Source organism: Lactuca virosa, chromosome 3, assembly GCF_052849685.1.
Source record: "Lactuca virosa cultivar CGN04683 chromosome 3, Lactuca_virosa_CGN04683_v6, whole genome shotgun sequence".
NCBI lineage: Eukaryota > Viridiplantae > Streptophyta > Magnoliopsida > Asterales > Asteraceae > Lactuca > Lactuca virosa.
In genome coordinates, this window is record NC_136428.1 from 54,366,019 (window position 1) to 54,387,268 (window position 21,250).

General features: G+C 37.0%; 3 protein-coding genes across 4 annotated transcripts; all 3 read left to right on the plus strand.

Moving 5' to 3' along the window:
* Nucleotides 1-1,313: 1,313 nt before the first annotated feature.
* CRR22 (Pentatricopeptide repeat (PPR) superfamily protein) lies at nucleotides 1,314-4,107 on the plus strand. The gene has a single exon (XM_079084542.1). The coding sequence runs from the start codon at nucleotides 1,433-1,435 to the stop codon at nucleotides 3,875-3,877; it is 2,445 nt and encodes an 814-aa protein (XP_078940668.1). The 5' UTR covers nucleotides 1,314-1,432; the 3' UTR covers nucleotides 3,878-4,107.
* A 3,017-nt stretch (nucleotides 4,108-7,124) lies between these two features.
* Nucleotides 7,125-10,387, plus strand: OVA4 (Nucleotidylyl transferase superfamily protein). The gene is made up of 14 exons (XM_079084543.1): nucleotides 7,125-7,280; nucleotides 7,883-8,035; nucleotides 8,128-8,215; nucleotides 8,314-8,355; nucleotides 8,460-8,549; nucleotides 8,643-8,765; nucleotides 8,926-8,997; nucleotides 9,088-9,200; nucleotides 9,280-9,367; nucleotides 9,461-9,517; nucleotides 9,619-9,665; nucleotides 9,751-9,832; nucleotides 9,926-10,015; nucleotides 10,079-10,387. The coding sequence occupies exons 1-14, from the start codon at nucleotides 7,222-7,224 to the stop codon at nucleotides 10,211-10,213; spliced, it is 1,239 nt and encodes a 412-aa protein (XP_078940669.1). The 5' UTR covers nucleotides 7,125-7,221; the 3' UTR covers nucleotides 10,214-10,387.
* An 8,071-nt stretch (nucleotides 10,388-18,458) lies between these two features.
* Nucleotides 18,459-21,230, plus strand: LOC145165720 (EAP30/Vps36 family protein). Of its 2 annotated transcripts, none has more exons than XM_079084545.1 (9): nucleotides 18,459-19,184; nucleotides 19,274-19,486; nucleotides 19,588-19,681; nucleotides 19,761-19,818; nucleotides 19,923-19,992; nucleotides 20,088-20,223; nucleotides 20,321-20,405; nucleotides 20,632-20,689; nucleotides 20,784-21,230. In XM_079084545.1, exons 1-8 carry the CDS (start codon nucleotides 18,534-18,536, stop codon nucleotides 20,687-20,689), a joined length of 1,365 nt encoding a protein of 454 aa, XP_078940671.1. In that variant the 5' UTR covers nucleotides 18,459-18,533; the 3' UTR covers nucleotides 20,784-21,230. The 2 variants fall into 2 exon arrangements, with proteins under 2 accessions (XP_078940671.1, XP_078940670.1); XM_079084544.1 differs by having other exon boundaries at nucleotides 20,632-20,685.
* Nucleotides 21,231-21,250: the final 20 nt, after the last annotated feature.

The following is a 21,250-nucleotide window of genomic DNA, read 5'->3' on the forward strand; positions in this document are numbered from 1 at the left end:
ATTGCCACATTCGGTCAACATTGTTCTACTGCATGTACACCATAACATCCTTATTTCCGTAACTTCCATTCTCTCTTGTGTTTTTATTTATTTATTAGCCAACATTCGAAGCCATACGACATAGTTGACGTATCTGTCACTCTATGGATTTTCCATTTGGTCTAAAAGATGACCTTCTCACATAATATTCTTATAGTTGGCGTACACTTTAACCATCTCACATTTATGTGTTGAGTAATGTCATCATTTACTTCTTCCTTAACTTTACTAATCTATTATCATTTTCCGACTTCCAGATATCCAACCAACATTTAGTTTCACCCTTGTTTATGCCACAACAAAATATCATCGACAAAAAAACATACACCATGACACACCTCCTTGAATCCCACGGAAAATATCATGGGCTAAGTGTTATCCATGGGAGCACCTTTTTTCACCGGGAAAGACCTACTAGAATTCAGTCACAAATCCTTGGTAACCAATATATAACCATGACATATTTCCTTGGAATCCATCTATTTGGGTCCTCCAAATCATCTCACATGGCATGCTATCATATGCATTCCCAATATCAACAAACACCGTATGAAAGTACCCACTTATTCTTTATATTTATCTATACGACATTTGGAAATGTGAATTACCTCAATTTTTTACCCCTCACTTATGAAGCCGAATTGGTTCTTTATTAGATATTAATCGTCACAACCATTATTTTTCCGATATATCAAATGATTGGGTGCAAAGGGTTTGTACCCTAGCGGTATCAATTGTTGGTGAATGTTTCTCGACCACCACAAAGTGTGTGTTCAAGTGTGGTGGACATTTATAGATGTAGTTTAGAAGTAGAATAAAGTGTGTGTGTTTGACATTCCAAAAAAAATCTAAACTTCACAAAATGTTGTAATTGATATGATTTTGAAGTATAAATATATAAGGGGTGTTTGGGATTCCTTTTTGAAGGGAAAAGTCTTTTTTGTAAGAGGACTTTTTGTAAAAGACTTTTTTTTCCAAAAGATGTTTAAAAAGTGTTTGATATTCCTTTTTGCTTTTCCAGCCTCAAAAGTTCAAAAAGACAAAAAGTCACGGATGTATGACTTTTGCAAATGCTAGTTTTTGTGCATCAGTAAAAGTTGGTTTTAAAAGGACTTTTCCATTTACCGAACAACTTTTAGATTTTTCTAACTTTTTGGAAAAGTTAAAAGTGATTTAAAAGGAAAAATTAATTTTTGTATATAACTATTTACTTGAAAAAAATATATAAAACGTACAATGACAAGTTGCTTGAAGATTTGTAAAAATTGGGAAATTGCTTTTGCGGCCTTTCAAATTCCCGTTTCCGGGTAAGATTTTTGTGTTCATATCTTTGTCTGTGAAGAACAATCAACTGTTCTTGCAATTCAAAGTGACGAATTAACCAAAAGTCGTGATGAGTTCACAGCTACTTCCCGTCGCATCACTCTCTACGACACCACGATCTTCCTTATCACCGTCATCTTCTCGCATCCAACACACACTCGCTCAAAGAACCCACATTCCAGCTCATGTTTACAAACATCCAGCAGCAATTCTCCTGGAACTCTGCACTTCCATGGAAGAACTTCACCAAATCATCCCTCTTATTATTAAAAATGGTCTCTATGAAGAACATCTTTTTCAAACGAAACTGGTCAGCTTGTTCTGCAAATACGGCAGCTTAACCGAAGCCACCCGTGTTTTCGAACCAATCGAAAATAAAAACGATGCTCTTTATCACACAATGCTTAAAGGGTATGCTCAGAATTCTTCCATTTTTGACGGGCTTTCGTTCTATTGTCGTATGATAGAAGACGGCGTGCAGCCGGTGGTGTACAATTTTACGTATTTGTTAAAGGGTTGTGGCGAAAACTGTCTCGTTAAGAACGGGAAACAGGTTCATGCGCAATTGATTTTGAACGGACACGAAGGCGATGTTTATGCCATGACCTGTGTCGTCAACATGTATGCAAAGTGTAGGTTGATTGATGATGCCCACAAGGCGTTTGTTAGATTGCCTGAGAGAGACTTGGTGTCTTGGAACACCATTATTGCTGGATACGCTCAAAACGGTTTTGCAGGGAGAGCAATTGAATTGGTCTCACAGATGCAAGTTGAACAACTGAAGCCAGACCCCATCACCATAATCTCAGTACTCCCTGCTGTTGGTAATCTTGGCTATTTAACAATCGGAAAATCAATTCATGGCTACATTTTTAGGTCAGGATACGAACGCCTTTCAAATGTTTCAACAGCATTACTTGATATGTATCTGAAATGCGGATCTTTAAGTACTGCACGCGTTATATTCGACAAGATGAGTGTTAGAAACGTGGTCTCATGGAATATAATGATCGATGGCTATGCAGAAAGTGGTGATTCCATGGAGTCACTGATTCTTTTCCAGAAGATGTTGGACGATGGAATCAAACCAACCGGCGTCACCATCATGGCAGCTCTCCATGCTTGTGCTGATTCCGGCGATCTTTCCCGTGGCCAATTCCTTCATCGGTTAGCCAATGAACTCGGCTTACAAAACGACATTCCCCTCACAAACTCATTAATCTCCATGTATTCCAAGTGTAAACAAATCGAAATTGCAGGTAAACTATTCAAAAACATGAAAGAAAAAACCAGAGTTTCATGGAACACAATGATACTCGGGTACGCCCAAAATGGTCGTGTAATCGAAGCTTTAAATCATTTTCGTGACATGAAACTTGAAAACATAGAGCCTGATTCTTTCACCATGGTGAGCATCATTTCAGCCATTTCAGAATCATCAATCTTACTACAAGCAAAGTGGATCCATGGAGTTGTGATAAGATCTTTTCTTGTCAGAAATGTTTTTGTCAAGACTTCTCTTGTTGACATGTATGCTAAATGTGGAGCCATTAGTATTGCTAGAAAGCTATTTGATTTGATGGACGAAAAGCATATAACTACATGGAATGCTATGATCGATGGGTATGGGACACATGGATGTGGAAAAGAAGCTATTGAATTGTTCAACAAAATGGAAAATGAAAACATAAAGCCAAATAATATAACATTTTTGTGTATTATTTCAGCTTGCAGCCATTCAAGGTTTATCAAAGAAGGGGTTCGATATTTTTCCATTATGAAAGAAAAATACGCGGTTGACCCTACAATGGATCACTATGGAGCCATGGTGGATTTGTTGGGCAGATCGGGCAGGCTTCAGGAAGCATGGGATTTCATTCTAAAGATGCCCGTTGAGCCCGGGGTTAATATTTTTGGTGCAATGTTGGGAGCTTGCAGGATTCATAAAAATGTAAAATTTGGGGAAATGGCAGCAGAAAGATTGTTTAAATTAAACCCAACTGATGGTGGGTATTACGTGCTTCTTGCAAATTTATATGCATCTGTTTCAATGTGGGACAAAGTGAATGAAATCAGGACAAAAATGGAAAGAAAAGGGATTGTTAAAACGCCTGGATTTAGCTCTGTTGATTTGGGGAATGAGGTTCATAGTTTCTATTCTGGGAGTTCATGGCATTCTGATAGTAAAAAGATATATGATTTTCTTGAAACATTGATTGAGAAGATTAAGGGTGCTGGATATGTGGCTGATATGGATTTGATGCGTGATGTAGAAGATGATGTTGAAGAACATATGGTGAGTGTTCATAGTGAGAAGCTTGCTATTGCTTATGGGCTTTTGAATACACGCCCAGGTAAGACTATTCATATAAGAAAAAACCTTCGTGTTTGTGGTGATTGTCATAATGCCACCAAATTTATATCACTTGTGGAGAAAAGAGAGATTATAGTTCGGGATTTGCATCGGTTTCATCATTTCAAGGATGGGATTTGTTCTTGTGGGGATTATTGGTAGCTTGGTTTCTGTAGTAACAAAAGTTTCAAAGTTGCTTCACACAAAGACTGTAAAAATGTTAGCATGGTAGAAGACAATCAAATTAGAGTATTTTAGTTTTGTATCTTGGCAAATTTGTACTTGATCTTTCTTTCTTTGATGCACACTGTAAATGACATTGAGCTATATCTATTCACTCTAATAAATCTCCATATATGCATTCCAAATTCACAATATGGATACTTATTACATTTCAGAACTTGGGTAGTGCTATGTTTGTACAGTGATTATTGCTGAGTACAAGAATAAAAGATTAGAACAAGTTGCTTTTTCTTAATGACTATTTTGACCCTAAAAATTAAAAATCACGATCAATTTTGTAGGCACCAATAATAAATTCAACAATAACAATACACAAGTCCCATAAGAATATGGTGAGGATAAAATGTAGGCAACATCTAACCGAGGGTAGTGATATTGCTTTCATTGCTATCTCAGGCATAAGGAAAACCCTGAACTCTTGCTCAATGATTTCATGCATATGAAACGTGGGGAGATAATGAAAAATAAATAGTGGTGTGTGACATAAGAGAAAAACTGATTCAAACAATAAATCTGAAAGTAAATTGGGACAAAGGTAAACAGGTAAATAATATACAGATAAACTAGTACCTAGATTGTTCTTTAGTTTTAGTTTGGAAATGTGGATACAAACAAGCTAAGATAAGATGAACTTGAACTTGATTTGATGACTCAAGGAATCTTCAATAACTTAAGGACTCTCCCTAAAATTTTGAGCTTGGCTCTAGAAAAATACAAGCTAAATTTGAGAGCTTAAATGAGTCAAAAACAAAAACTTGATTTGAAGGTTGGGAAATATTTTTAAGAGCCACATTTAGTAAAATATGTTTAATTCGAGTTTGACAAAAAAATACTAACATATAAGATTTAGTTCGACTCGTGGTAAGGCGATCCCCAATGGAGATTTAATGGCGCTTTCAATGAGCAAAAGGTTGATGATGTGACATTCAATACATTAAACCCACCATTGTGGATCAAGTTCAATGAATGAGAGTTTAATCCCATTAAACCGTGGAATGAGATTTTGTATTTTTTTACCCAATCTAACATAACCCATTTGTCATAGAAAAGCAAATATTTTTTTTGTCATAAAGAAACTATATATTTTTATTATTTGATATATATTATATTTATAATTTGATTTATTTTATATTCAATAATTTAATTTATTAAGTTAACTAATATTATAATTCTAAACAATATATATATATATATATATATATATATATATATATATATATATATATATATATATATATATATATATTTAAAACGATAACATCTTATTTATCATAATACGGCATAGTGAAATTACATATTAATAAAACGTTATCAAATAGGTTCCATTAAATCATGTTGAAGAACATGATGTACTGCATTATCAGGTAGCTTTTAAGTTCTAACTTGTATGATTAAATCATCTCGATAACATAGTATTTTTTTATTTAACTTATCATTCGTAACTTTGAATTTCTAACTTGTTATCTTTAATTAATAAATTGTAATTTGTAACTTTTAATTTCTAATTAACATAAAATTCTAGTTTTACATGTTAGTATTATTTATAAAATGATATAATAAAATCCTTATGTAACAATCTATTGAACTTTAAGAGTATCATCATTGGCAATTCACTGAACTTTAAAACCAGCCTAATTCAACTCAACCCAAATATCTATTAAAAACTATTTTCTCTATCTTCCACATACATAACCTAACTAACCATAAATTTTTATCCACATTAGCAACTTAACCCAACCCAATCCACTATTTTATTTTTAAAAATGATCAAAAAATATATCAACAATAGTCTCATTTTGTGTGGAATTTTTATTTATGTATTTTAGGAGTATATTTTATTTATTTTTAAAATTAATACAACATCTATTTTTTTATAAAATAAATTAAATAAAAAAAGAGAGATATAGTGAACTAGGTTGTGGGGGCAAATCGTTCACGTCATTTCATTTCTTTATTTATTTATTTTTTTTAAATTTTTTTTAGGGTGAGACACGGTGAGCTGTTCACTAAGGCTATCCGGTATGGGGGTAGAAGAAAACACGTGATGCTGACATGGATAACCAAGTCACGCGTAAACACCGCCCCGGTGTCCGATGGCTTGGCTATGGAATGGCCATGGAGACGGATGAAGACGATGCATTTGATTGGTTATGAATCTGGTCCTTCACATTCTCTCCTTCTCTCTTCTTCTTTTTGCTCCTTCACTACCAACCCATCGGTGTAGGGATGTCAACGGGACCAAACGGGAGCGGAAATAGCTGTCCCCGCCCCTGATCCCGAAATCAGTTGTTGCCCCCGCCCCCGTTCCCCGGTTCCCCCGGTTTATAGGCTTAAGATTCGATTTTTTTTTTTGCTAAAAAACTGTTTTTTTAGGCTAAAAAACTATTTTTATTAATTTTAAAAGCTTAAAACCTAATCTTTTAGAAACTAAAAAATTAAAAATCCAACATTATGAATCCAACATTACAAAACGATAATTCCAACAATCTTACAAATATAAAATATGACAAATCCAACATTACAAATATAAAATACTTACATGTCCAAAAATATATGATCAATTCGCTACATCTTCAACATCAATTAATTGGAAATGGGAAAGTGAAACCTACACTAAACCTAAAATTAGAAATTCTATTTTGTATATGTATTTTATATTAAATACATATTTTTATATAAATGTACAACCGGGGCCCCCGCGGGAGTACGGGACGGAAATACCGACTCCCGACCCCGGTCCCGAAAATAAACGGGGTTTAAATCTGCCCCCGCCTCCGCCCCCGCTCCCGCTCCCGTTTTTTTTTTTAAATTTAGTCCTGTATGGTATTGGGGTCCCGCGGGAGCGGGGTCCCACGGGGGTTTTTGACATCCCTACACCGGTAAACACCATTTCCACAACCTAGTAGATTGGTTGTGGAATGGTAAAATACCTACGTGACGCAGAGTTAGCAGCGCTTTTCCGGTGGCTTAGGTGTGACCACTCTTCCGGTGGCTTAGGTGTGACCACTCTCCATAGCTGGGGATAGTCTAAGAGTTGGAGCATAAACTTCAATGAATTGGAGATAAGCTAAGAAGCTCATTTTCTGGAAATCTTTAAAATAAAAAGGGACTGGAATGTAAAAATAACAAACTTCAGGGCTGCAAATGTTCACACCCTCAAACCTTAGTCACACCTCCAGGCTCCAGCAGTACTCTCTTTGGTTTTCATCTTCACCATATCTGTAAATTGAACTCTCGACAGGGAGAGTCTCGAGTGAAAAAAGATGGGCCGCTCCCTTCTTTCTCAGTTCGTCAATCTCTCCAGCACTTGTCCACGCTTCATGTATTTCACCCTTTCTTTATCTCTCTTTATTGTACCGACTTGGTTACATGCAACGAGTTTCATTCTTAATCGCAAAATAGATATGATTTCTGTCATGAATGTCTTACTTGTAAACTTTCTATGGACAAGTTAGAATGTATGCTAAATTCAAATTTTTGATGGGTTTATTGCCACATTCCTGATTTTGATGAGGTTTAAATTGGGGATATTAAACCGTGAATTTCTGTCTGCTCCGTTTACGGGTAGCCACTCATTGTTCTTGAATATAGAAAGTACAATTGGAGTAGAGCAATGGCTTATTGCTGGTACCTAAGGTGAACATCACTTTGTGTAGCTCAATTAACCATTTCTGGATACATATCTCTCTACCCACATGTGTCATTTTTTGTATCATCTTTGCCAGTGAAGTTTTATTCTTAACATTAAAACAATGATGAGCTGAATAGGGCATGTACAGTGAGTTAGTTCTGAAATTTAGTATTATGCCTTCCATGTGTTTGACATATTGTCTCTGAGAGAGGAAGATGTTTGAAAAAGTCTAAAGGTGACTTTTGAACATAACCATTACCCAAATGATCCAATAAACTGATTTTTTGAAACAGGTCCTATAGCACTTCAAGTAAATTACAACGAAGACTACATTTGACTCAAGAGAATCATATTCCAATTGTTGGAGGTGTTAGCAGCCAAAGATGCTATTGCAGTGTTGCAACCCCTGAACCTGTCATTTCAGAGACTTCCTCCACCTCTATAAGGTAACTACATTAAATCTCCATAAATTGCTGTTTTATATTTTCTTCCCAGATATCCTTAACTAAATCTATGAACCAAAAAATGTATTTTACAGAAAGAGAATCGTATCAGGTGTCCAGCCAACAGGATCTATACACCTTGGGAATTATCTTGGTGCAATAAAAAATTGGGTATCACTACAGGTACCAGTTTCATTAATTTATAAATGTTTCTATATGATTTGAAGAATTAATTAACCGATCATTTATTTAAAAAAAAAATGTTTTCTTTTTTCTTTCAGGATAAGTATGAGACGCTATTCTTTATTGTGGATCTCCATGCGGTATGTGCACTAAGCATTTTAGGACATCTGATTTATGCATACTAATCATAATTTATATATTCATCACTTTGTGCTTTTCATTTGTTTTTGTAACAAAAACACAGATAACTCTACCTTATGATGTCCAACAACTGTCTAAAGCAACTAAAGAAACCGCAGCACTTTATTTGGCATGTGGTGTGGACACCTCAAAGGTCTTTTTTTTTTATTGCTTACTTTAATAATTTAATAATAATAATAATAATTTAATGTTGCAAACTAAATTTAAAATGTGTGTATACATACAGGCTTCTGTATTTGTTCAATCTCATGTTCGTGCCCATGTAGAGCTGATGTGGCTGCTGAGTGCTGCCACACCAATCGGTTGGCTTAACAGAATGATTCAATTCAAAGAGAAATCGCGTAAGGCGGTGCGTCTTTGTTGTATGCAGCTCATTCTCTACAATTCATAATCATATTCTTCATGCCAATTATCCAAAATTAAGGGGATGATGAAAATAAAATTCAATAATTTGCTAATTCAAGATTGTTTTTTGAAATTAATGATGGTGGTTTTGTTATTGTTTTTAGGGGGATGAAAATGTTGGGGTTGGTCTTTTGACCTATCCGGTGTTGATGGCTTCTGATATTCTTCTTTATCAGGTTTTGACTCATCATTGACTTTACCATATTCCATTATCCAATATTCATTCATAGAATTAGAAAACAGAAACCATAGTTATATTTTTACAGTCTGATTTAGTCCCAGTTGGCGAGGATCAAAAGCAGCATTTAGAATTGACACGAGAATTGGCTGAACGGATTAATCATTTATATGGTGGTAGGAAATGGAAAAAATTAGGAGGGTAAGTATGGCATAATAATCCAGATAGTTAGTTGATGCCTTGACTTATTGACTAAAATTAATTTTTATTGATTTTGCAGGCGGGGTGGTTCAATCTTTAAGGTTCCTGAGCCCTTAATTCCACCAACTGGAGCACGTGTCATGTCCCTTACTGATGGTCTTTCTAAGGTATTTCTTAAACCCTAAACCCTAAACCCTAATATGTATCTTGCAATGATTTAAGTATATATTTGTATTACCTTTAATGTTTTTATTATATAGATGTCGAAATCTGCTACTTCAGATCAATCTCGAATTAATTTACTCGACTCAAAAGATGTGAGTGGCCAGACTTTATTGCTACAGTTGTTAATTAGAAAATAGAAATTAGAAATGTCAAATGTTTTATTATATAATTTTTGGTTTTGATATTTTTATAGGCAATTGCAAACAAGATTAAGCGTTGCAAGACAGATTCTTTTCCTGGGTGAGGGATCTAGATCTTTTTCGAGAAAAAATTTATTATTATTATTTTGGATATGACAAGTGACAAGATCTTTATGGTAAATTAGGTTGGAGTTTGACAATGGTGATAGGCCTGAATGCAATAATCTTCTTTCCATATACCAAATCATTACAAACAGGACAAAGGAGGTAACTAAACTAATTACTTTTATTCTCATATTCTTAAAAAAAAAAAAAAAAATAGTGTTATCTGTTATGTTTGTTGATGATTTTGTATTGCAGGAAGTTGCACAGGAATGTCATGACATGAATTGGGGCACTTTTAAACCTGTTCTTACTGATGCTTTAATTGATCATCTCCATCCAATCCAGGTTCCTATTCCATTACTAGCTTTTACTTTATGATTCAAAGATTAAAATTTTTGTTTTTTGCAGACTCGGTATGAGGAAATCATGTCAGAACGAGGTTATTTGGATGAGGTTTTAGCAGAAGGTGCAAGCAAAGCTGCAGAGATAGCAGATTCTACTCTCAGTAATGTGTATCAGGCAATGGGATTTTTGAAGAGATGAACAAAGACTATATATAATAAATTGACCAGTTTTATTTTTTTAATTTTTATACATTCTTGGTGATTGAAAATGCAAATTAACAAAACAGGATCACATTCTTTTGATGCAATTATATTGATGTATCCTGCAACCTACATTTGGTTCTCTCCGGTTAATTCTATGAAACTTTAGTTACTTGTTTTTGTATAACATTGAAGTTTCTTTTGTTTGATTGTATCTTGAAAATAGCTAAACATGTGATTTTAATTAGTTGGGATAAACTAAAACCTGCAATTTTACTTACTTACTTGGGATGTGATTTGAGGTTTTAAGAAATTCAATACTATTTTATGCAAGATTCTGTTGGGTAATCTTGATGGGTTAAGCTGGGTCATGGGTACGGATTTGAATGGTTTCTTTATGCACAAGTTGAATAATCAGGACTTAGTCTAATGAAAGACATGGTTTGGTGGGATTTCATCAACGTGGACTGAGTAGTCCTATCTTTGTGTTTTTTTAGCTGTTAGTTTTCCTTTTTGTTAGCATGATTAATAGTATAAATAGAGTAGAGTTTATCTTCTATTTGTAGTGGTATGCATGTATTTTCTGTTTCTATGAATGAGTAATACACAGAAAATTGACCACCTTGGATCTTAGTTGTTACTCTTACTGTAAGTATTGGTGTGTGTTTGATCCTGTGCAAACCATGTTCCAATAATTCTTCTGTTTTAAATGACCTGCAATTTTTATCAACTGCCATTTTTACATGAACTACGTTGTAGTTTATTAGTATTTTGAGTTATTTTACATTTAATAGGAATGCTTTTAGAAGTGCCATCATTCTTGTGTATAGGAGTGGTTTTTCTAATGGTGGGGTTTTTTCAAGGGTGAATGGAGTGTTTGTAGAATTGTAGTATATTGAGTTCACATAATAAGACTTGCGATTTAAAAACAACAAATTTTTTAATCTACTATTTTTGTTTCAACTAATTGCATTTGGAAAGAGACGATGAATGTGTGTTTGTTGAGAACTTCTTTAGTTTTGAATTGATGTTGATTTTTTTGATTTTAGAATTTGTTTGAAGATTTTCTAAAAGTTCTGTGTAAAAAACTTTATTAGATGTGAAGTAACGTCAATTACATTTGTTTTTAGTATTATTTTTGTAAAAAGATAATATGGTAATTTTGTTAGTCGTTATATAACATTTGTATTTATATGAAGTTGTATATATTAGGGCCATCAGATAGCCTTTCGTATTAGCCCATGTATTAATGTAACTCTATTTAAAGTCATCAATGTAAAAATATCGGTTATGAAGAAATACTTGTTTAGTGGTATCAAAGCAAATCATGTTATCTTATCCCAAAATACTTTCCTTTTTTTCTTCCTCCCTTCCCTTGGCTTTACCTTAGCCACCACCATCATTACTGCTGACAACAACTCTCTTCCGATCTTTCTCCTTTCATTCTTCTAATATATCTACAACCATATAAAAATCCTATTGAATTACGAACATCAAAGCGTATATTCTTGATCTTGGCCGTCTTAATTATGATGTTTGGAGAGAATTATTTGAAACCAATTGCAACAGTTTCGGGGTCTTTGATCATCTTTTTGAACCAAACAACAAAACCTACTCCACCGGACAAATCAAATGGAACCGCATTGACTATGCAGTCATGATGAGGATTTATGGAACAATATCTCAACCCCCCCTCCTCATAATGATCTTAAAGAAAAACACAATGGCTTTTTAAGTGTGGAAAAACCGAGACACTCTTTCGTGATAATAAAGACGTCAAATCTATTCAACTTGACAATGAACCCCATAATATTTATTGATATTCTTGACAACATCGATGTTGTTATCTCCAAGAAGAATCTTGTGAAGAAAACTATAAATGACTCGTCTCCTATGTTTGATTATGTTTCAAGCCTTATTTTTCAGCGATCGCCTCTTCCATTGTTTATGGAGACTAGATCCATGTTATTGCTTGAGGAACAACAAATTAATCAAGTACAAAGTCAAATGATTAGGTAAACCACTCAGATCAATCGTCATCCTCAACTATTCTTGCCACCGAACACATATCTAATAATACCACTTTCGTGGAGGATATTGTGGTGGTCGTTCAGGTGTTGAAAAAACTACGGTGGTCATGGTCATGGGCGTAGCGGTTGCGGTTATGGTGGTGATCATCAGTTATCGACAAATCAAAACGGATAAGGAAGTGGTTGGGACATCGTCGGATATTCGACCCACCCTACCGATGCTTGCCGATGGGCCTCGCTACCAACAACATCACTAGCCCAACAGCAGTTGCTCCAACACACAACAACACTTCGAGCACCAATCGACCCATTACGGGTAGCAGCAGCCTCACAACTAGTCCTAAAGAGCCGTAAGTTGTATGTTGTATTGATATCACGTAATAGGGTTACATAGACATATATATAATATTAACAATTACATATAAGTACCCTCTAGTCTATATTATTGTAATTTTGTCTAATACGCCCCCGCAAGCTAAGGACGGGGAACGACCTGCAGCTTGGATCGAAGAGATACAAATCTTGGAGTTGGCAGCGGCTTTGTGAAGATATCAGCTATTTGATCATGCGTTGATGTGTTGAACTCGTAGTTCTCCTTTAGTAACCTTTTCTCTAACAAAGTGAAAATCAACCTCCACATGTTTCATACGAGCATGAAAGACTGGATTAGCAGAAAGGTAGGTTGCACCAAGATTGTCACACCACAAAACGGGAGATGAGGGACTATTAACACTAAGTTCACGAAGAAGAGCTTGAAGCCAAGTGAGCTCAGCAACCCTGTCAGCTAGGGCTTTGTATTCGGATTCTGTGGAAGATCGGGAAACAGTACGTTGTTTTCGTGCGGTCCAAGAGATTAGGTTGGAACCAAGATATATAGCAAATCCCCCCGTGGACCGACGGTCATCTGGGTCACCAGCCCAGTCAGCATCCGAGAAAGCAGTCAAATTGTCGGTTCCCTGCCAGTGAGAGTCAGTAAAAGCCTGTAATCGGGTGTTGGAGATTTGGCGAATTAACATGCCATAAGCAACAGTGCCATGAAGATAGCGAAGAATGCGCTTGACCGCGGACCAATGATTATCAGTTGGAGCATGCATGAACTGACACACCTTGTTAACTGCAAATGTGATATCGGGCCTGGACAATGTAACATATTGAAGGGCTCCGACGACCTGGCGATACCGCACAGGATCAGAGTAGAGAGGACTGTCATTAGTTGCCAAAGGAATGGAGGTAGTCATCGGAGATGGAGTTGGTTTGGACTCTGACAGGCCAACTTTTTGTAGTAGTTCCATAATGTATTTTCGTTGAGAGAGGATGATGTCAGAACCCCGGGGAACAATTTCAATGCCCAAAAAATATGAGAGATTGCTGAGATCTTTAATGGCAAATGTGACACTGAGTTGTGTAATAATTTTGTTGATGACATCATTGTTGTTACCCGTGATGATGATATCATCAACATAAATTAACATGTAAATAGTGATGCCGGTGTGGGAGTAAATGAACAAAGAAGGATCGGTTTTGGAGCCTTTGAATCCGAGACGGTGCAGAGCTTGTGTAAGTCGTTGAAACCAAGCTCGAGGAGCCTGCTTAAGACCATATATCGATTTGTGAAGCAGACATACATGGTTCGGATGCTTTGGGTCAATGAAGCCTGGTGGTTGCTTCATGTACACAGTTTCGGTAAGTGTGCCATGCAGAAAGGCATTCTGAACATCAAGCTGTCGAAGGGACCATTTTTGGGTAATGGCAAGAGAGAGTACCACTCTAATGGTTGTAGATTTAACCACGGGGCTGAAAGTCTCGTGATAATCGATGCCCGGTTGTTGACGAAAACCTTTTGCAACAAGTCTTGCTTTGTAGCGAGTGACAACTCCATCCTTGTCTCGCTTTAACCTGTAAACCCACTTGCAATCAATAATGTTAGTATTGGGTACCGGAGGTACCAGTGACCAAGTAACATTGTTTTGTAATGCAGAGTACTCGTCTTCCATGGCTTTGCGCCATTCAGGAGATTCATTGGCAATAGAGAAGGATGTTGGTTCAGTAATGGAGGTGGTGGTGGTGGTGTGATGAGCACTCGGTTGAAAGGGAACCTTTTGTTTTGGGTTTTGGCAAAGGTGGGAGGGACGAGTACGGGGTGTAGGTGCTGATGTAGATTTAGGTGAGGTTGTAGGTGATGATGTAGGTGATGGTGAGGGTGAAGGTGGTGACGGTTGGGAGATAGGAACTGTGGATGGATGGGGTGAACTCGAGGGTTGAGTGTCGGGTGGGTGAGATGGAATATGATTCTTGGCAAGAGGAAAAGAAGATTCATCGAAGCGGACATGCCGAGCTATATAAATCCGATCGGAAGATAAGTCAAGGCATCTGTAGCCATGATGAAATGAGCTGTATCCAAGAAAGAGACAAGGAGTAGATCGAAAATCCATTTTGTGAGGATTATAGGGTCGTAGGTAAGGAAAGCACAAACAACCGAAGACTCGAAGGAACGAGTAATCAGGTGGGCGTTTAAAAACATGTTGGAATGGAGACTCGTTGTGGGATGTGCGAGAAGGCATCCTGTTGATGAGGTAAACGGCTGTTTCAAAGGCAAAATGCCAAAAGCGTTGAGGAATGCTGGATTGAGCCATTAAGGTAAGACCTGTCTCGACGACATGTCGGTGTCGTCGCTCAACAAAACCATTTTGAGCACTAGTATGGGGGCATGATCGTTGATGAACAATGCCGAGTGATGTAAGGAAGGAGGACGTGTTGCGAAATTCACCACCCCAATCAGTTTGAACTTTCTTTAGTTTTGTAGAAAATTATCGTTCAACTGTCGTGACAAAAGTTTTGAAAAGATTGTAAACATCAGATTTTTGAGACATTGGAAAAAGCCACATATATCTAGTATGATGATCAACACACAATAAAAAGTAACGATGGCCATCTGATGAAAGAACAGGAGCGGGACCCCAAACATCACAATAAACAAGATCTAATATATTATTGCTTCGAAAAGAAGAAACAGGTAAAGATAGTTTTGATGATTTGCCTAGTTGACATGAAGAACAGAAACTTGGTAAAGTTTTATTTGTAACAGGAAGCGAAAAACTAGAAATCATAAATTGAAAGAGACGTTGGTGTGGATGCCCGAGTCGTCTATGCCAAGTTGTGGAAGATGCACGAGTTGCAGAAAAAACTTGGTGATGAGTGGATCGAAGTTGTGGCAGACGAAGGGAATAGAGACCTTGCTCACTGGGGCCCGTGAGAAGTATAGTGCGTGTAAGCTCGTCCTTAAAAACAAAAAAAGTATAGTGAAATTCAAAGAAAACATTATTGTCAATGCAAAATTGTTGAACAGAAAGTAGATGTTTTGTGATGTTGGGTACGTGAATAATTTTTGAGAGATGAAACGTTTTATTTGGTGAGTGAAAGCGAGATGAACCAATATGAAGAATAGGAAGTCCCTTACCATCACCGGCATGGAGGTTGTCATGGACATGATATGCGCGGTTGTCATCCATGCTTGCTAGATCCGGCGTGACATGGCTGTTGGCACCGGTGTCGGGATACCAAGTGGCTGATGTGGAGGGTATGGAGGCGGAGCTGTCAACAAAGTTGGCTGTGGGCCTGTTGCGGATTGTGGAGGGATCACGGTTGGGGCACTGAGATGGTAAGTGACCAATACCACAACGGTTGCATGTGCCAAAAATAGTATTCTGGTTGGAGGCCCAGCTGAAGGAGCGAGTACTATCACCACGATTGTTGTTACTACGGTTGTTGTTGGTGTCACGGTAAGAGCCACGTCGCCCTCTGTTGTTTCCACGGTTATAGGTGGGGGGATGTCGAGAACCATATAAAGCTTGAGAGGTGGCTGGTAGTGTGCTGGAGGGCGAGATTGGTTGAAGTTGGAGACCAAGAGCAGAAGCTATCGGTCCTAGTTGAGCAGCGAGAGAAGCCATCGAATCATTGGTGTGTTTTGTGAGTTCTTGAGTGGCATGAAAGGCTTGAATGGAAGGCTGTCGGGATTTTGCAATCATAAAGTCATGATCACTTAACAATGCGTGAAGTTCAGTGAAGGCAGTGGGACATTGGCGGGCGGTGATGGTGGACTTGAGACCGTTGTATTCATCGCGAAGACCAGAAACAGCAAGCATGACAAGGTCTTTATCCTTGACTGGTTCACCAATGGCGGCTAGGGCATCAGCATATTCTTGTGCTCAGTTAAGGTAAGCATCAAGAGTCTCATCTCCTTTCATCTCAATCCGCAAGAGTTGAGTTTTTAAAGTGTATTCTCTAGAAGATGAATGCGGTGCAAAGGCATGTTCTAGAGAGGACCACAGATCATAAGAAGTGTCACCTTGTACATGACGGAAGGCTGATTCAGAGATGGTAGAGATGATCAGCATGCGAATGTGCGCATCATTGGCGATCCAAATTGAGTAATTTGGATTGTGTCGTGGTTCTGGTTTGGGATCAGCAGCAGTGGCAGCAACAGGTGGGAGTTGTTTGGGTGGGCATGATCCACATAATCGAACAACTTGTGTGCAAGAAGAAAAGGATGTATCATATTCTTCCAGTAGCCATAGTTGGTTGGTGTGAGGTTGAAGGCAAACTTGTGGGAGTAGTGGGATTTCTTTTCATCGGTTGTGAAGCTGGCAATAAGAGCCATGATCGCTGAGAAGAATGGTGAAGAAGATCGATGCTAACCCTAGCTGTTTATTGGATTGAGTGGGGAGCAAGAATCTTTCGGCTCTGATACCATAAAGAGCCGTAAGTTGTATGTTGTATTGATATCACGTAATAGGGTTACATAGACATATATATGATATTAACAATTACATATAAGTACCCTCTAGTCTATATTATTGTAATTTTGTCTAATAAGTCCTTAGGTTCATCTAGTCAAGCATATTTCTCAAGTTAATCAAACGTACCACCTTTATGGACTTGGTTTGGGGTTCTAGGTTCAAACCCAAATGATCAAACATCTTTAACGCCATGTCCTTGAATGGTCCTTCAAACTGTTAGGATACATAGATTCCAATGTCACTTCATACCTCCACTGGGACGGGACTAAGGTATTCTCGAGACCATAGGTCCTAATTGCAACTCTTTTTATGTATTGGTCGGTGAAGGATCCACAATAATTATGACTAAAACATGACATTCCACTCTTCCAACTAATTCTCATCATCCTCCACTTAAAAAAATTTCTTGTTACTCCTCAAATTGTTAAAAATCTTATCTATGTTCATCGTTTTACTCGTGATAACAAATATTATATAGGATTTGAAGAATTTGGCTTTTCTTGAAAGATTATTGAACTCGTCAACCCCTCCACCAATGTGACAGCAGTGGAGAACTCTACCTAGTCACCACCTCCACATATCAAGCTCGTGCTACTTGTGGACCTTTGCTTTGGCATCAAAGACTTGATAATCTCGGCAATCCAACTTTTCAACATTTGTTATCGAGTTATTCAGTTTCATGCAATAATAATATGTCTAATGCAATTTGTCAACCATGTCAGCTAGACAAACATGTTAGACTTTTCTTTTTATTTATTCTAATATGTTGTTCATTTTCCTTTTGAAATTGTTTACTTTGATATATAGACATCCCCCGATTCATAGTCATAGTGGAATAAAATATTATATCATGTTTTTGGATAAGTTCTCTCAGTTTATGTGAGTGTATTCGATTCCTTTAAAATCGGGTGCTTTTTTCAAGTTTCTTCATCTCCATGTTTATGTTCAAAATCAATTCAAACGTGACACTAAAACCTTTTAACGTGACAGTATGTATGAATATGACAACCTTCTCCCGCAAATTATTTTGCTCCTTATATACAAATGTCTTATAATTTTTTCAAAATTATAAAACGGCACAAAATCATTAAGAAAAGAGCCACTTTTTTTATCAAAGGACTTTAAATTTTTAATTAAATAAGAAATGCATTTGTCTAAAATAAAGATTGGTTTATGATGAATCAAATTTATTGTTTAGCAATCTGATTTTAAACGTATAGCATAACATCTTAATATTGATTTTAAAGATGTATTTCTTGAAATATAAATACATTTAGAATACGTTGATGTTACATATAAATTATAATATATGTGAATTTTGATTATAAATCTTTAATATGAGATCATAAATGGTTTTAAAATTATATTTTTATAAATAGATATTTTCTAAATCATAGAATTTAAAAGGAACAGTCTGATCTGATTTATGGAATGCAGTCTCGTGGTTAAATGGTTTGACTCGCGACACCTGAGACCGACTGTTTAATTGAAGATGGCCGGAAACTGGTTGCTGCCGGCGGAAACCACCAGTAGCGGTCGCCCAGTTCTTCAGCCTGGCGAGGTCGAGTCCTCCCTACAACCCACCGTCGACTTGGTCAATGAAGAAAACCCCAATTTGCCGATTTTCAAGTCCGGTCTTCTCATTCTGACCACCTACCGTCTCCTCTGGCTCCCTAACCCTGAATCAACTACATCCGCTCCGACATCAAAAGCGGTGGCAGTTCCTCTTGCTGCCGTCACTCACATATTTCAGTCTAAGAAGTCCATTAAGGGGATGTTTGCCAGTCCTAGGGTTAGGTTCCAGGTATCGGTTACGCCTGATGGAAGAGTACAGGAGAGGGGTTCTAAATCCGCTGTAATTACATTAGTTTTTCGAGGGAAATCGGATCCCGATTCCTTTGTGGGGAAATTCTACGAGGCTTGGAGGGGAAGAGCATGGGTAGGTGCAGTTTCGGCTTCTAGCCAAGGTGAATCAAGGCCAGTTGTGTTGGGTGATGGTGGTGGATCAAGTAGCAGCGATACAGGATTCGCGTTGAAAATGCCGGTGGTTGGGGTTTCCGGAATACTGAGAAAGGAGCAAGAAATGTGGGAGAGTACTGATAAGAGCTTGCAGGATGCATTTCAGGACTTGAATGCTCTCATGGTATGTAACGACATCTCATGGTTTTGAACATATAACTATTGTGAGTGCATATAAGTTGAGTTTTAATTGTTTGTTACTTTGTTCTTCAGACTAAAGCTAAAGACATGGTGATACTAGCTGAAAAGATGAGGCAAAAACTTCTTTCTTCCTCTTCCTCCTCAAGTACTCAAACCAATGCCACAAACGATGAAGAGATGAGTTCCAAAGAAGAGATGCAGGAGTGGTTGTTAAGTGTTGGTATTATCTCCCCTGTTACAAAAGAGTCAGCTGGGGCCTTGTACCACCAACAGTTATCTCGTCAGGTTTTACATCTTCTTTTAAGTCGTCAGAAAAACATATAATTTCATTACAGTGGATAACTTCCAAATTTGACAGTGCTTCATCTTCTTCATTATAAACTTAGTTGGCTGATTTCGTGAAAATTCCATTAGAGAAAGCTGGGGGAATAATGAATCTCATAGATATCTACTGTCTCTTCAATCGTGCCCGTGGAACAGGTTCTTTACTGTCTGGTATTTCAATCTCTTCATATCAAAGAACAACACACTTCTGATTCCTTGTTTTCTTTCCTTACAGAGTTGATTTCACCTGATGATTTGCTTCGTGCATGTTCACTATGGGAAAAGTTTAATGTGTATGTACAAACTACAGTAGCCTTGCATCTCATTCTGTTTTAGAATCAAGACTTATTAAGCTGTATTTATCTAAGTCCAGTTACTATGTTGATTTTTATTGCAGTCCAGTAATGCTTAAGAAGTTTGAAAGTGGGGTGATGGTGATCCAGAATAAGTCACACAGTGATGAAGAGGTAAAGAAGTCGTTTTACATGTTACATTGGTTATAAAGGATATGTCGCTTGTGAGGGTTTACTTGAGAATTATACTTGTGGAAAAATAAATGTAGGTATTTTCTAGAATCAGAACACTGGTACAAAATCCTGATGCCCTGCAAACTGGGATCAGTGCCACTGATGCTGCAAGGATGCTTGGAATTGCTCCAGCTATGGCCAAGGAGCATCTGCTTGCTGCTGAGAGCAAAGGTATGTTATTGGTTTGGATTTTGGAAACAAGTCATTTTGTTAGATTTTAGTAGCAATAGCATAGTATCTAACAAAAAAAAAAAAATGCTCTCGTCAGGTTTTCTATGCAGAGATGTGAGCCCTGATGGTTTTCGTTTCTACATCAACATATTTCAAGACATTGATCCCAATGACTTATACTTGTAAGTAACTACCTACACATTTTATCTTGAATCTACAACAACACATAGATATAGATATTTTAGTAAACCTGATGTCAAAATTGATATAAACCTATCATGATATAACCTAATGGGAAAATTGGTTAAATTAAGGAGAGACATTTATAAACATTATGTCTTTCTTTTGTTTACACCTTTGTCATCTTATTTGTTTCATGAGTTGTTAAAATTTTTGGTGGTTGTGTAGGGTGAAAGAGTATGGTATATATGATGCATGGAATCGTGCTGCAATTGCTTCCAGGTAGGTAGGTCCCATTTGGTTTTCACTCAAACTCAAATTTATTAGAGGGTTGTGACTTAACATAGTTTCTTTACACCTACACAATTGTTTTGTTACAGGTAAAAGGCTGGACAATCACTAAAAGTTCCTCGTGGGGACATGTGTTATGACACAACAGCTTGATATTGCTAGAGTTACATCTACATTTTGCACTAAATTCAAAGTTGCTAGCTACGAGGTTAGAGGTAGGTAGGGAAGAGCACCTTTCAAATTTCAATGTTCATCAAGAATCAAGCTTGGCATGTTTTCAAGGACAAAAGAATAAAGTGGTGAAAGATGGTGAATGTAAAAGCATCTTAAGATGATGTTATACTTTTATTTTTTTGATTTAATTAAACAGAATTACAGAAAGGAACATCATGAGTACTTAACCAGTTGAGTTGAGTGAGTAAATAGTTTTTACACAGCCTCCCTCAAGGGTTTGTTTTTATTTTTTATTTTTTTGTCAAGTGTTATCTGGGACAAATTGTATGTATGAACAAAATTTGGTTTGGTTTTACTTTTTACCGAATGAGTTGACATATCA

Excerpts from the sequence above, each read along its gene's own strand:
- LOC145165720 (XM_079084545.1), top strand. The coding sequence starts at position 18,534 with ATGGCCGGAAACTGGTTGCTGCCGGCGGAAACCACCAGTAGCGGTCGC. Across the intron at positions 19,185-19,273 it reads AGGACTTGAATGCTCTCATG|ACTAAAGCTAAAGACATGGT; the intron begins GTATGTAACGAC and ends TTTGTTCTTCAG. Across the intron at positions 19,487-19,587 it reads ACCAACAGTTATCTCGTCAG|TTGGCTGATTTCGTGAAAAT; the intron begins GTTTTACATCTT and ends TTATAAACTTAG.
- OVA4 (XM_079084543.1), top strand. The coding sequence starts at position 7,222 with ATGGGCCGCTCCCTTCTTTCTCAGTTCGTCAATCTCTCCAGCACTTGT. Across the intron at positions 7,281-7,882 it reads AGCACTTGTCCACGCTTCAT|GTCCTATAGCACTTCAAGTA; the intron begins GTATTTCACCCT and ends TTTTTGAAACAG. Across the intron at positions 9,368-9,460 it reads TTACTGATGGTCTTTCTAAG|ATGTCGAAATCTGCTACTTC; the intron begins GTATTTCTTAAA and ends TTTATTATATAG.
- CRR22 (XM_079084542.1), top strand. The coding sequence starts at position 1,433 with ATGAGTTCACAGCTACTTCCCGTCGCATCACTCTCTACGACACCACGA.